Source organism: Lagenorhynchus albirostris, chromosome 5 (assembly GCF_949774975.1).
Source record: "Lagenorhynchus albirostris chromosome 5, mLagAlb1.1, whole genome shotgun sequence".
NCBI classification, from domain to species: Eukaryota; Metazoa; Chordata; class Mammalia; order Artiodactyla; family Delphinidae; genus Lagenorhynchus; species Lagenorhynchus albirostris.
This window is the reverse complement of record NC_083099.1, coordinates 85,574,610-85,589,667: the sequence shown is the minus strand read 5'-3', so window position 1 is coordinate 85,589,667 and position 15,058 is coordinate 85,574,610. Positions and strand designations below refer to the sequence as shown.

Here is a 15,058-nt window from a genome sequence, read left to right as displayed (position 1 = left end):
AATAGAATGTGGAAAGAGGAAAATAATACTTTTGAAGTGGAGAAGCCTGCCAGACACCACCAAGTGATCAAGGTTAACATCATCATAAGTGATGCGGATATGTGTACACCCTGAGTTTGAAGAGAAGGGTTCTTCATCTCTGTGGTATTCTTCCCCAAAATCCAAACCCCAGTCTAATCATGAAAAAACCCCACCTCAGATGAACCCTAATTGAGGGACATTCTATATAATACCTGACCTGTACTTTTCGGATGTATAAGGGCACTGAAAAACAAGGAAAAAGTGAGGGACTGTCATAGATTGGAGGAGACTAAGAAGATAACAACTAAATTCGACATGGGACTTTGGGTTGGGTTCTTGAACAGAAAGGGACATTACTGGAAAAAATAGGAATAAAGCCTAGTTTAGTTAATTGTACCTCTAAAATTCTTAAAAAATAAAAAGTTTAAAAATATGATTGCAAATTTAAAGTTCTATAAATAAAAGTAGACCCTAAGATTTTTTGCGTTTTCAATAGTCACTTATTCATTCAAAAAGTTATTTAACACTTATTGTGTGCCAGACATGTAATGTACTTAGGTGTTTGAAATCAACATGATCCCTGTCCACATAGAACTTAGAGTCTAGTGCAGGAGAGAGACAATACCCAAGTCACTAAGCCAATAAAAATATAATTACAAGTTGGGATAAGTTCTGTGAAGGTGACGAGCAGGATTAATAGAATCACGTGTACTTGTTTGTTTCTTTGTGAATACATGAATTATTTTTACAATGAACATGTATTACTTCTATGTCAGAAAAAGCTATTTCTCAAGCCTAATTAGGAAGTTGCCTCACAGAACCTTAGTTAATTGCCTAGTTTCAGTGATTCATTTCTATGCCCACGTAGCCATTACTTGAAATTGCAGTGAATAGCTTTTGCCTACACATAGTATTGTTGCAGGGAGAAGGTAAATCAGTATCTACCCGATGTCCCTAAGTTCTTTGCACCTGTAGCAAAATAGGGAGACACAAACCATTTCATGAGGGAGAAAAACCAACAGCTGGGGTGAAGGCAGAGCTAGAAGAGTTTTTCTGATGCTTAAACCACTATCTTTTACTTTAAGTGACTGCTTCTCATGGCTTAACATGGACAGATGCTTGACACAGATAATTCTTAGAGCTTGATTTGTGAACTGTGGGGAGCTTTTGTCACAGTTGTCATTCTGTACTGACAGGCATAATCCTTGAAATAATAAATAATCCCAGCCCTGAAATCATTAAAATTTCACATTGGATTGCTTTATTCTATTTCCTTTATTCTACCAGGCTCCTATTCCTAGATGTCCCTTTTTTTTTTTCATTTCCTTTTAATTCTTCTAAGTTAAACTCCTTGAACTATAAAATAGAGGTTTAGTTTGTGTGCTCTGGAGCTACGGTGAATTCAAATTCCCATTCAGTCACTCACTAGCCACAGAGCTTTGGCGAGTTTCAGCAATTCTCTCAGTGTCTCAGTCTTCTCCTCTGTACGATGGAGATGAAGATGTTAATACCTCTTATCTCACAGGATTGCTGTGAGGATAAGATGAGTGAATATTTGTAACGTGCTTAGCACGATACCTGCCATATGCTAAGCACCATAGATTCCTGGGCTCTTTTATGCAGTGTTTCCAGGGAACATGAGGAGAGGTGAGCAGATGTTGCTTCTTCATTTGCTACCAGGAGTTTTCAACATAATTATCGCTGTCAGATTCTTAGAAAAATGTAATATTCCGTTGGGCTTTATTTAGCTTTGAAGAATACTTTTCAGAAGGATTTCTTTTAATGTGTGGTATTGAGAGTAGGTAGTGGATACAGTGATACTTGTCTTGGGGGAGTGAGCTTCAAGTCAAATCTGAAACACTGTTCAGGCTAGTAAGTTAGTGAGTGCAGCAGAGAGATATTCGAGTCATTCATGACTTAGTAATTACCGAATGTTTGCGTATTCAGAAATGGGACCTGCTATTCACCGTGGTAGATACCACCCTATGTGTCTCATTACTGCCCTTGTCAGTCTTGAAATATTTTTTTGAGTGCTAGCTTTGGCAGCACGTATACTAAAATTGGAATGATACAGAGAAGATTAGTATGGCCCCTGCACAGGGATGACACACAAATTCATGAAATATTCTTTTGAATGATATATTATGGTAGTTTGATATTCAAGTTAAATATGTCTATGTCTTTTGGGTTTTGACTGAACTATTGATCATGTATAGTTTAATTACTATATACTATTATGTATAGTTATACATAGTACATATGTATATAATACCAATTTAGAGTTTTAATAGTGTCCTGTAATGTGCTGATCATTGTAATCACATTTAAAAACCATTTTGTGCCCAAAACAAACAAAACAAAACCTTGAAATTACCTTTCCTTGATTTCTTCACTCTTTGTTCCATGTTTTTTGTTTCCCCAGAAAATATTCCTGAGAAAGATCTTCATGGAAGACTTTATATCAACCGTGTTTTTCATATCAGTGCTGAGAGAATGTTTGAATTGCTGTTCACCAGTTCACGCTTTATGCAGATATTTGCCAGTTCTAGAAATATAATAGGTTGGTCTTGTGTTCTTATCTAATGATAAATTTGGGAGAATTTTATTATCCTTAGAGGCTTGAGCCTATGTAAATTGATTTATGTTGTCAAGGGGAAAATTTAGACAGGCTTCCATTTTATTTTGGTGATGTATAAACTAGTGTTTAGGTGTTTTGGCTAAAATCACACGTAAATAGTATAATTGTCCAATTAGTCAGGTCCTACCTACAATTAAGTTCAGGCCCTTTGAGAACTAAAACTCCATTTATTTATTAATGTAGCAGTTTAGTTGGGTTGAACCACCTTTAAAAGGGTTCTACTGTGGAAAAATTGGATTCTAGTAGAGTATAAATTGGTGCAATCACTTTGCTAAATGGTTTGGCAGTATCTACTAAAGCTGACTCCGCGATTCTACTATTAGGTATATATAACCTTCAGAAATGGGTACATGTGTATTCTGAATGACATGTACTGCAGTGTTCATAGCAGCATTATTTATAATGGCCCCCAAACTCAAAACACAGCCCAAATATCCACCAATAATAGAATGGATAAACAGATTGTGTATGTTCACACAAAAGAATACTGTATAGCAATGAAAAAAAAACCCTGCTACTTATAATAATACGAGTAAATCTTACTGATATTCTGTAGTATTAAGCAAAAGAAGCCAGACACAAAAGAGTACATACTGTGATTTCTTTATATAAAGTTCAAAAACAGGTAAAACTTATTTATGGGCATAAAATCAGCATACTAGTTAACTGCAGTTGGTAATTGGGTGGGTAAAGACTGGGAGGGGGCTTCTGGGGTGCTGGTAAAGTTCTCTGTCTTGATCTGGGTAGTGGTACACGTGTGTGTTTTCTCTGTGCAAATTCACGGAAATTTGAGATTGCAGTGTCTATGGTCTACCTTAATGAAAATACCAAAAAAAAAAAAATCCAGTTAAGAAGTTAGTTATAAAAAAGATTTTATTGATTATGTATTAAAAGTTCTATTTTGGTAAACATCTCAAATAAGCTTATAGTCAATTTGAAATTGAATTTATCCTAAATATTTCAAGATATTTTAGAAACTTTGGGAGCATGTGGTTTAGCTTGCTATATAAAATTAGAAATCAGCAGTGGCAGAGATCCATATAAGCTGAGTCATTCGACATAGTCAAAGAGGAAGTTATTCTACAATCAATTTAAATATAGTCTATAATTTAGCCATTTTATTAACGATTAGATGTTATTCCTTTATTTGAAACTTTTATGTAAACATAATTACATATTCATAGATTATATCATTGATATAGGTTCAGTTGTAAAGAGTAATTTTTCCTTATTTATAGTAGAGTAGCAAAGCAGTTTCTAATTGATAGCTATTGAGTCTTGTGATTATATTAAGAATGTCATGTTTTTAAAAATCATTACTTTTTTCAGTTCTTCCAGTTTTTTTTTTAACTTATTGATTTTATTTATTTTTGGCTGCATTGGGTCTTCGTTGCTGTGTGTGGGCTTTCTCTAGTTGCGGAGAGCGGGGGCTACTCTTTGTTGCGTTGCGCGGGCTTCTCATTGCGGTGGCTTCTCTTATCGCGGAGCACCGGCTCTAGAGCGCAGGCTCAGTAGTTGTGGTGCACGGGCTTAGTTGCTCCGTGGCATGTGGGATCTTCCTGGACCAGGGCTCGAACCCGTGTACCCTGCATTGGCAGGCGGATTCTTAACCATTGAGCCACCAGGGAAGCCCCAGTTCTTCCAGTTTTAAAAATGTATAATACCTGAGGGATATAAATCTTTTCACTCAGTAGCTTATATTTAACTTATTATATCTGTTTTGAATCTATTTTGTATCTTTTTGCCATTCATGTCTACCTGGAGAACTTGCTATTTCAGAAGAGTAGGATACATAATTTCTCTTAATTTTCTAAGATGATGCCTGTTGATATTGCACCACTATTTTTATGGCTGAAAAGGCCCACAGGAAACTAGCATGTTATTCCATGCTGGTACTAAATGAAGTTTGTTTTTTGAATCATAGCTGCATTTGGTGTCTGATATCATATCTAGCTTCAATATGGATGACTGTGTTTGCTATCTGATGCTATAAATGGCTTTGGGGAGCAAAGGCTTCTGGCTAACCACAAGTGTAAATAGTGATAGGCATGTTGCCTTTAGACCTAGAATTAGTCAGAAGGTTTGCCCCAAAGGAGATAATCTGCTTCTGATTGCACGCTATTATGTTATCTTCTGAACTTGTTACCTAGTAATCAAAGTTGTGTTTCTTGAGAATGGGTCTCAAAGTCTCCTTTCTAAAAATATCAAGAATTTAATGGGAAAGTCTAGTATGGTCAGTTATTTGTGGATTTAACCTAATTTCAGCATTAAAATGGCTACTGCTGGATCTATTTTTTAATAATGATTTAAAATGATTAAAAATGATGGTAATTCTTAATAATTTTCAATAAAAATTATCTAAATTGGATTCTTCTAAATCTTTGTTTACTATTGTATGACACTACTTTTGTAATTCAAAGCTCAGTTTCAAGTCTTTTTATTCAACTTTTTAATTTTGAAAAAAATGTAAACCTTCAGAAAAGTTGCATGAATAGTATAATAAAACCTATACCCATTACCTAGATTCACCAATCTTTTTTCTTGTGGTAAAATGTACATAACATAAAATTTACTGTTTTAGCCATTTTTAAGTACAATTCCGTGGCATTAAGTACATTCACATTTTGTTGTGCAGCCATCTCTAGAACTTTTTCATCTTCCCAAACTGAAACTCTGTACCTATTAAACAATAACTATCCATTTCCCCCTCTCCCCAACTCCTGATGACCACTGTTCTACTTTCTGTCTCTGAAGTAGACGATGTTCTGGCACATTATGTTCAGTAGGCTTGTTGGCAACATTGGTGAAGATACAAGTGGAAGAGACACTTTCATCTTTGTTGATAGTTGCTTTGTTGAATGGTGTGCAGTCTTAATGGCAGAATTCAATGATATCTTTAAATTCTGTTGCTGATTAACAACGGACTATTTGTATAATTTTTCTGAAACAGGCTGACATGTGACTAAAATGATCTTTTGAAAAGTATTTTATAATTAATTTTATATCTCTTTCTTGGACAACTAAATAAATCATTTTTACAGCAAATTCTGTATTGTAGATCCCATGGTTTGTAATGTTGCCTTTTTAATTTGCTTGCACAATTTTTCTAGATATGCAAAAGGCAGCTTCAGGATCCCTTATTAAATCTCTAGGCCTAAGTAAATGAAAGAAGTTGAGCAAAATTGGATGTATCATAAAGCCTTGCTTCAATCCTTTGATGATGGGTAGTGGGTTAGAGAAATGCTCCTATGTTTTAGGACATTGATGAATAGCAGCCAGATATACTAATTGCCTAAATCCACTGTGCCAACAACATTAGCCAGCTTAGTCAGATCTTTGAATAGAGTTCATGATGCTGTTACCTATATTTTCCTAGTGTTTCGCTTGTTAAAGGACCTTTATGTTATGCTATGTGCTAAAGATACGTTTCCGTTCAGAGTGTATTTTTACTCACTGTGTTGTTGCTAAGTAAATAAAAGAGAATTTTGACCAAGATCTTGCCATAAATGCAGAGAGATTATTCTATAGCTTTCTTCATATAGAAAAGGTTACATGGTTTATTTATATTCCACTGCTCCCTCCTTGATTAAAGATCTCAGCAGATAAACCATTAACACTACATGATTTCTCATCGACGTGATTTCCCCACAAGTTGGGATCAGATCATATTGCTGCATAATTCAAGGTCTTGTCCTCAGTGATGGAAATGTTGAAGTGTTCTATCTCTGTTTAATAAGGCCAGCACTGTTACTTCTCTTTGTAGGTACTGGAGACTTTAAAAAGAAGCCTACTGGTGAAATGACTTTTAATTTTATCTTCTAGAGAAAAGAAAAAAGTTTTTTAATAGACTACAATTTAGAAGTAAATGGATCAGAGATGGGGCGTATGTCACATACAAGAAGAGTGCCTAACATGTGATTTTACTCTTGTTTAATGTTAAACTAATAACACAGTGATAAGGAAGTTAGGATTGGTCAAAAATAAAAATTGAAATAATCCAAAAACTTCCTCTTTGATTCCATTCCAAGCCATACCCCTCAAATTTCTAGAACTAACTCTTTTTATATTTGCTGTGATTAGATATAGTATCTACCCCTTGGAATGTAGAGCCTGGAGGTGACCAACTGAGAACCATGACCTACACTATAGTCCTTAATAATCCACTAACTGGAAAGTGCACCACGGCCACTGAAAAGCAGGTATGTCTATGCTGCCAGTATTCCAAAAGAATCGTGCATGTGGGAAGAGGGAAGATGCCTGTCATAGGTCCTAGTCACCAATTTACAGGACAGTTGCAACAAATAAACGGCAAGGAAAAAAATAGAGGAGAAACTGTGTACAGGTTAAAAGAGATTTAAGAGGTATATCAACTAAATTAACTCAATCCTAATTCAGACAAACCAACTGTAAAAGGGTATTTCTGAGATTTAAGGAATTGTTCATTTTTATGTGCAATAATGGTATTGTAGCTATATTTTAAAGAAGAGAATATTTATCTTTTAAAGGGATATACTGAGGAATTTATAAAGAGATATACTGATGTATTTTTGGATGAAATTATGCTGGTATCTAGGGTGTTGTTTAAAAGTAATCTAGTCAGACAGAGGATGGGAGTAGAGGGAGGGAATATGGGGAGAGGTACAGATGAAACAGGACTGGGCAGGAGTTAATATTGTTGAAGCTGGTTGATGAGCTTATGGGGGTTTATTGTATAATGTTCATTTCTACTCTTGTATATGTTTGAACTTTTCCATAATAAATGGTTTTTAAGAGAACACTACTGGAATCTGATTTACTGGATCATGTCAAGGGTTAGAGCCAAATAACTAGATGGCTGCTGTGACATATGAGGAAGAGATTGTAAGATATTTAATGCTCTGTCTGCTGTGTGACCAGCATGTCACTGTCCTACAGTGGGGTTTATGTTTGGCCAGTTGTTGTTGACGTATAGTATAACTGTTCTGCAAAGTTAGAAAATATTTATTAACATCTGAATTAGTTGTGCTATCATAGTTTTTGTCCGTCAGTGTTCAAAAGGACTTAAATATTTTTCTTCCAAAGATTTTCAAACATTTAAGAGAAGTTTTGTATTTTGAATTGGAGGGTCTTTGATGACCTTAGAGGATGGGCAGAATCGGTAAGGTGAAAATGAGAAAGATTTGGCCAGCAACCACTTCTGATCCTGTTTAGGAAAAGCAGTGTTTTGTTTGGTTGTCTCCTTCCTTCACGGTTTTGGTGAAGGGTGGTTTTGTTAAACTTTGATGAATTTTAGAGTGGGGTCCTGGCTTTGTTCAATCGAATTTTGAATTGTTTCCCTACCAGGAACATTTGCAATTCTTTATAAATTACTAACACACACGAGAGATTATGTAGTTCCTTTCTCCTCCTCATGCCTCAAAGAAAGGAAAAAAACAATTATACAGTGAAGTGACAGAGAGGTAGCAAATACTATTTCTGCAGGTCCCGTCTCAATTCATAGATCTCACAGCCAACGTGATGGCCCTTCTGGCTCTGTATATAGGCTTCTCATGTTTTTTGTAATTGGTGAGAAGGAATTCGAGTATATAGGCACTATATTGGCAAGGAATTTGATGTATTAAACATGTACATGCAAAAAACCTTAATCTTATTTTGGCAGAGGCTGTATAAAGAAAGTCGGGAAGCACAGTTTTACTTGGTAGATTCAGAAGTGCTGGCACACGATGTCCCCTACCATGATTACTTCTATACTCTGAACAGATACTATATCATCCGATCTTCAAAGCAGAAATGCCGGTTGAGGTGAGCTGCTGTAAATGAGTGTTTTAGTCAGGACATGCTACATTGTGTGCTGGTAACGTATCAATCCCGAAATCTTAGTAGTAGCCTTACACAACAAAGCTTTATTTCTTGCTTTACGTGTCCACCGGCTATCCGCAGAGGGGCGGGGATCCTTACTCAAGGACCCAGGCTGATGAAGGCTTTGACCTCCCGGGGCTGCAGTCCAGAATACGTGTCATTTCATTTGCCACTGGAAGAGAGAGCTGTAGAGCTGTGCTCACAGTCCAGTGGCCAGAAATGCTCGCAGGACCCCGTTTAATGGCAAGGGGACTGGGAGACTTGAGGAGCACATGGTGGGCGGTAAACAGCTCTGTTGCGATGGGAGACCAGAAATGTTGGCCTGTTGAAGATGGTGCTGGGCCATCACACAACTGGCCTAGTCTCAGCTAATGTAGTGACTTGCAGCTAATGTATGACCACTAGAGACTTTTTATACGAGGCATTTAGGAAATGTAAAATTTATTTTGAGCCTTTATTGCTATTTACGTAAAGAAAATTCAGGGTTAGAGAAAGGAAAGAAATAAAATGCCAAGTTGATGAAATTTTAGCAGCGCCCAGTAATTTTTTAAGGAATTCATTATCAGTGAACAATTTTTTTTTTAATAGTCTTAATGACTTTGAATCCTTTTGGCTTTCCGCTGAATTCGTTCCTACATCTAATTGTAATGTTAATAATATAATTAAAATTTGTAAATTAAATATTCTTCTTTCTTCCTTATCTATTAGAGTTTCAACAGATTTGAAATACAGAAAACAACCATGGGCCATTGTCAAATCTTTAATTGAGAAGAATTCCTGGAGTTCCTTGGCGGACTATTTCAAACAGCTTGGTTTGTAAATTTCTTGATTTATCTATTTTTGTAAAAATGGCATTTATTAACAGAATGGATGGATTCTTCGTTTGGATTCATAGCAGGAACTGGTAGGTGATGTTGGAATGACTCCTGCTGAAGTGGTTCCAGCTACTCCACTTGGAATTTCTAAACTTCTAATTTTCAGTGGTCTACCAAACACTTATATAATGCCTGTGATATGCCAGACGTTGTTCCGTGTGCTTTATAAATATCAACCTGTTTTTTACAACCCTGTGAGATATAAGTACTATTATTTTTTTTTCCATTGAAACACACAGAGAGAGAGGTTAAGTAACTTGTCCAAGATCACACAGTTAGGAGCTGTCACACTCCCACCCTCTGTAAGGAGCCGAGGAAGCTGACTGCAGTGAGGGACTGGGTAATCCGGTCACAAGTATGCACTTGTACCCACGAAGGTCTGGAGCCTCCTCAGGCCCACATCTCCCTTACCAATGCAGCTCTCCTGGGTTTACGCAGGCCCACCTAGCAATGGTACCACGTACATGTGTGGATTTGGTGGAGGTGGGTACTAGACTGGGGAGTGATGTAGTTGTTCTGTTTGGATATTCTTTAAAATATACATGAGGAAAAAACATATATATATACATATGTGAGCATAATTAATTTTAGTTAAAGGAAAGGTGGTGGCCAATCAACTCAGGGTAATTTAAGGCTTCATCATCCAGCTTGTTGATTATTTATTTTCCTTGTTTCCTTGTCTTTGGTTATTTGATTATTAAGCTCCGGATCACTAGAAAAATGAAACTCAGAAATGAGTTTGGCCACTAGATAATGAACTTCTACTGAAAAATCTGGTGAAGGGAAAGGTTAAAACAAATGTGGAAAATGAGGTTTTTACTGATAGGTTGTTGGCAGATTTTCTTTACTAGTGCTTCCTTTTTTGCAAACCCTCATTGTAAATTAGAACTATTATATGCTTCCCCTTCCTTTGAGATTGACAATCAAGTGCTATAATCTATCTTGGAAATCTTTCTAATGATCCAATGTAAGTGGGTTGTTTCCATAACTGAAATCTCTACATTAATATTTAATATAGCACATGGCAAATTTGCTCTGATGATCCTGTCATTAATTAATACAGTTCATTCTTCCTAGAATAATGCAGCCTCATTATGGGATCATCGTACAAAACTTTTCATTAAGAGTAAAGTTTGAATCTAGGCCATAAGAATCTGAGTAATAGTTAAAGAAAGTTACCAAGGTCTAAAAAAAAGCAAACTGAGAACAAAACAGTGACCAACCCCCCAGTATCTTATAGTTGAGAAGGTTTCTCCACTATCTAAAGAGTTTTTTCTTCTTAGAATCAGATTTGTTAATGGAAGAATCTATGGTAAATCAGCCCATTGAAGAGCCTGGAAAACTGAGTGGCCTACGAAGGAGAAGGCGAACAGTCAACAGAACAGCAGAAACAGCTCCTAAACTTTCTTCTCAGCGTTCTTCTGGAGACCTGGGCTTAGATGCCAAAGGGGATATTACAGGTAGCTGTTACCTGGTAAACAGAGATGAAGGTTTTTTTTCCTTATAAGTTTATTTTATATGAAGCCAAATATGCCTCTTGTTTATAAGACACGCCAGTTAGGAGGTCTCCCTTTCTCCTCTCCTTTTCCAATAATGTTTGTCGAACTGTGGTTTCCTTAAAGAAAACCAATATATAAGTATAAAGGAGCAGTTACAAAATGGCAGGCATGTGGCCAGTAGAAGTATTTTACTGGACCCACATGGTATTTTAAACCTTGGACATTTTTATGTAGAATCTCAGATCTGGCAGCCCTGGACCCACATCCCTTCGTAGCAGCAGGTGGTTGGAGCTTAGTAGTAGCTGCCCCATTTGACCGAGCGTGCACTCTCCCCAGGTCACCAGTCCCCACGACTCTTACCCTATTGCTGGATGCTTCACTCATTAACTTCCTGCCTAGCATTTGTACACATTTGATTTCTACCCTTGAATCTACTACCATGTTTGTATGCTTTTAATCCTTATGTACTATCAGGGCCAGCCCAGCAAAACTGCAGAGATAGAAGGTGACTTTGATTATCTCTACTCTCAATTTTGAAGACATCTTGCCCCTACTAACTGTTGTTCCCTCCCTCTCAGTGCTATAAAGCTGTCATACCTTCTCATCCTTCTACATTATCAGATCCTTTGCTAAGGTTTACATCTTAGTGTGAATATGTTTTTCTACCATTTCAACTTAATAGCTCTTTAATTTTGGGACTTGGCAACAAAATTTGGGAAACAGAGAACAGGTGAGGATGATATAAAAAGTTTTTTTTTAAGGAGGGAAGCATTATACGTAAAACTATTTCAAATATTATTTGCAGAGATGGAACTTAGCTAGAGATCATACATAATATATTGAATTGCTTATTTAATTGTAGAACAAATTAATCTTGTAATATAGGCCAAATTTGCAGAACTGATACAGGGTTTCTTTTTGTAGATTTGTTTACTAATACTCAGGATATCAAAAGTCAGAAGAGGGGTGCAGAGAATTCACTGTAAATCACTTTGTCTTCACAAATAATTAAAAAAACTCCTTTTCCAGTACTTTTCAAATGAAATTAAACAATCCTGATTCTAAACCGGCCTTTTTTTGTAATTTGCAGGAAAGAAAAAGGAAATTGAAAGCTATAACACCATCCTTATTGTGGTGATGAGTATTTTGTAAGTATTTGTGTTGAACGCTTAGTTTGCTTGTGTCCTCACTTATCTTTTAATGGTTTCCAAAAGAATTTGAATATATTTGTATATTGTTATATAGAAATTATCACAATTTGACCAATTTTGGCCTACAAAAACAGTAATTTTATATGCTTCAGTCTGATAGTTTTTGAATGATTTTCAGAAGAACTGTTAAATTCGAGGGAATACCAAATACACGTTCAGTAAATGTTTTTGTTTTTTAAAGTAATCTGATTTGTTTCTACCATCATAGATTTTTAGGGAAGTAGCATAAATTTAAAGGGAATTTTTTTTTTTTTTTTTTTTTTTTTTTTTTGCGGTACGCGGGCCTCTCGCTGTTGTGGCCTCTCCCGTTGCGGAGCACAGGCTCCGGATGCGCAGGCCCAGCGGCCATGGCTCACGGGCCCAGCCGCTCCGCGGCATGTGGGATCTTCCCAGACCGGGGCACGAACCCGTGTCCCCTGCATCGGCAGGCGGACTCTCAACCACTGTGCCACCAGGGAAGCCCAAGGGGATATTTTTATATGCAGGCTGATGAAATCCCAACAATGCTATTTTATTTACTCTACTTGATTAGACCAGTGGTCCTTACCCTTTACTGTGCATAAGAATCACTTGCTGAAATACAGATTTCCCAGCCCCAGTCCTACAGATCGAGTCAGTGGGTCTTGAGTAGGGATCAGGAATCAGTAGTATTCTAAAACACACGTGCGGGTTATTCTGATGCAAATGATCTGAGGATTGTAGGGTGAGAAATACTGGGGCAATTAGTCTGAATCTCAGTGTTCTACTGGAATCTACTCAGCCAGTCTTATTTAGACTACTGTTTTCTCCATGGCTGTACTTGGATCTTGAGGTAGTCCATCACATTTAATTGAATTAGTTCTGACTGGATGATACACTCTGGGTTTTGGAATGAAGTTCTTATATCAGCTGTTTTTTCTAATTATAGATTTCAGAACATACAAAATGTTTGGTGTGCCTTTTGAGTTTTATAAAAGGTTTTCATATTCTGCTTCCATTGGTTTGCTGTGACGATTTTGAATAGTAAATATTATCTGTGATCTTTTGTATTACTTTGTAGAAGATTTACAGTCAGATGTTGAAATGTTGATCTATACCCCATTTCAGTGACACGATAATTTCATAGATTTGATTTTCTTGCTACTACCTTAGTTTTCATTCAAGAAAAATCTTCTGGATGGGTAAAAGTGAATATGATGTATTTTTAAGGGCAAGTCAATATTTTAACAGAAAAAATCAGAGAGATATGATGCCACCTATGTATTTGCATGTATGTGTAATGAGATACGTTCACTCACTTGAAATACTATTGTGAGAACCAACAGAGTAAGTTTATTTAGCAGGTAACATTTTATATATGATCCAATTAATGTATGTTTGGGATTTGAAATTTTGTCTAAGTGGAACTAGAAGAAATTTTTGCTGAACGGTGATTTTGTGAATGTGAATTTGTTTTGGCTTCTGCTGAGAATAAGAGGTACATCATGATCTATCTAAGATCAAATCCATATTGATCTTCATTTCCTTTCTGAAGTGCAGTATTATGTATGTGTAATTGCTTAAGACAAAAGCACCCAAAAATAGATCTTGAAAGCTAACATGGTAGATTTCTCAACCGGTGGTCGCACATCCACACTGGCTGGGATTGCTAGCAGAGAAGAGACGTCAGGGACAATCCCAACCTGCTTGTTTGGGGACTTTATTGTCACTAGTTATCTTCTAACTGTTCCCTCAACATCCACTGAATACTTACAAATAAGTATTTCATACAATAAAATAGGGGTAATTGATTTAAATAATAATAATTGGAAACTAGTCTGGATAATATACATTTTGAAGGTGTTGTGTGTCTATTCTGCACTAGCAACGCGTTAGGTCTGAGTAATAGTGGATTAACCAGGTCTGATTTGCTCTGCCTAGTTTGCTGTTGCTGGTTTTATTGAATGTGACGCTGTTTCTGAAGCTGTCAAAGATAGAGTACGCGGCTCAGTCCTTTTACCGTCTTCACCTCCAGGAAGAGAAATCTGTTAAGTAAGTCTTCTTCCCTCACAACCTATTATGTCAATAATTCCTTTGCTGCAGGGAACTTAATTCCAATTTTAGAGATTTTGATCTGCCAACTCTTCTCTAGTCATAAACTTTTTTGTTTACTTTTTTGTTTTATTTGCAAATTTATGGGGCACTATGATTTCTAGAGATGAAAGCCTAGAAGCTATTCCTTTGATCTTTAAGATGGTATTTTTCTTTCAGTTTAGCCTCTGATATGGTGTCAAGAGCAGAAAATATTCAAAAGAGCAAAGATCAGGCCCATCGCTTAAAAGGAGTGCTCCGGGACTCCATCGTGATGCTGGAACAGGTCAGCACCTCTGTGTACCACATTACTTAGTAGTCATCCCAGTGAATCAGCTGCTCCTCTGGTTGTGAGAGAATATTTACTGTTCCATTATTTGAAGAAATCCCCCTCCTAGAGGCATCTACCCTTGCCAGTTTCTGGATTATACATTTTATAGTCACTGGTACTTTTTGTTTTTAACAAAATGGTAACGTACTGTACTTACCGTTGCATACCCTCTTCTTTCAATTAGTAATATACTTTGAAGATGTTTCCCTATCAGCTCGTATACATATACCTCATTCTTTTTATTGGTCCTTCTATATAAAATTTCACGCTCAATATCAGCTTTTTATAGAAGTGGTAGATTGCTCATTATTCTGTTTTATCTATTAACCATGCTCATTATTTTGTTTTTATCTATTAACCATGTATCATGGAGATGCTTCCATATCCTCTTCTTTTAACAGCTGCATTAGAATTCAACTGTACGTATGTGGCATAATTATTTTGCCAGTTCTCCACTGAAGAAGGAACATTTAGGTTGTCTTGGTGTTTTGCTATAAGCGTTATCTCTTGAACATAGTGTCATCAATGTGTGCTGCTCGGTTCTATGAACCAAAACTTAGGATTCCCTTTGAAAAATGAGGACTAATACTTCCATT

General features: G+C 36.5%; 1 protein-coding gene and 1 non-coding gene across 5 annotated transcripts in view; both read left to right on the top strand.

The window, feature by feature from the left end:
- The window catches only part of GRAMD1C (GRAM domain containing 1C), a 34,684-nt gene that overhangs the window by 12,860 nt on the left and 6,766 nt on the right, over window positions 1-15,058 (top strand). For all 4 annotated transcript variants that reach the window (XR_009540763.1, XM_060150584.1, XM_060150583.1 and 1 more), the window contains exons 5-12: window positions 2,444-2,581; window positions 6,740-6,858; window positions 8,298-8,440; window positions 9,206-9,309; window positions 10,656-10,832; window positions 11,962-12,019; window positions 13,982-14,092; window positions 14,312-14,417. Coding sequence is in view for 3 of the 4 variants with exons in the window: in XM_060150584.1 (XP_060006567.1) it covers window positions 2,444-2,581; window positions 6,740-6,858; window positions 8,298-8,440; window positions 9,206-9,309; window positions 10,656-10,832; window positions 11,962-12,019; window positions 13,982-14,092; window positions 14,312-14,417 (956 nt within the window). In the remaining variant the exon portion in view is untranslated. The remainder of the gene's footprint in view (window positions 1-2,443; window positions 2,582-6,739; window positions 6,859-8,297; window positions 8,441-9,205; window positions 9,310-10,655; window positions 10,833-11,961; window positions 12,020-13,981; window positions 14,093-14,311; window positions 14,418-15,058) is intronic.
- Window positions 2,052-2,153, top strand: LOC132521453 (U6 spliceosomal RNA). The gene has a single exon (XR_009540900.1). It is a non-coding gene; the product is annotated as a U6 spliceosomal RNA (small nuclear RNA).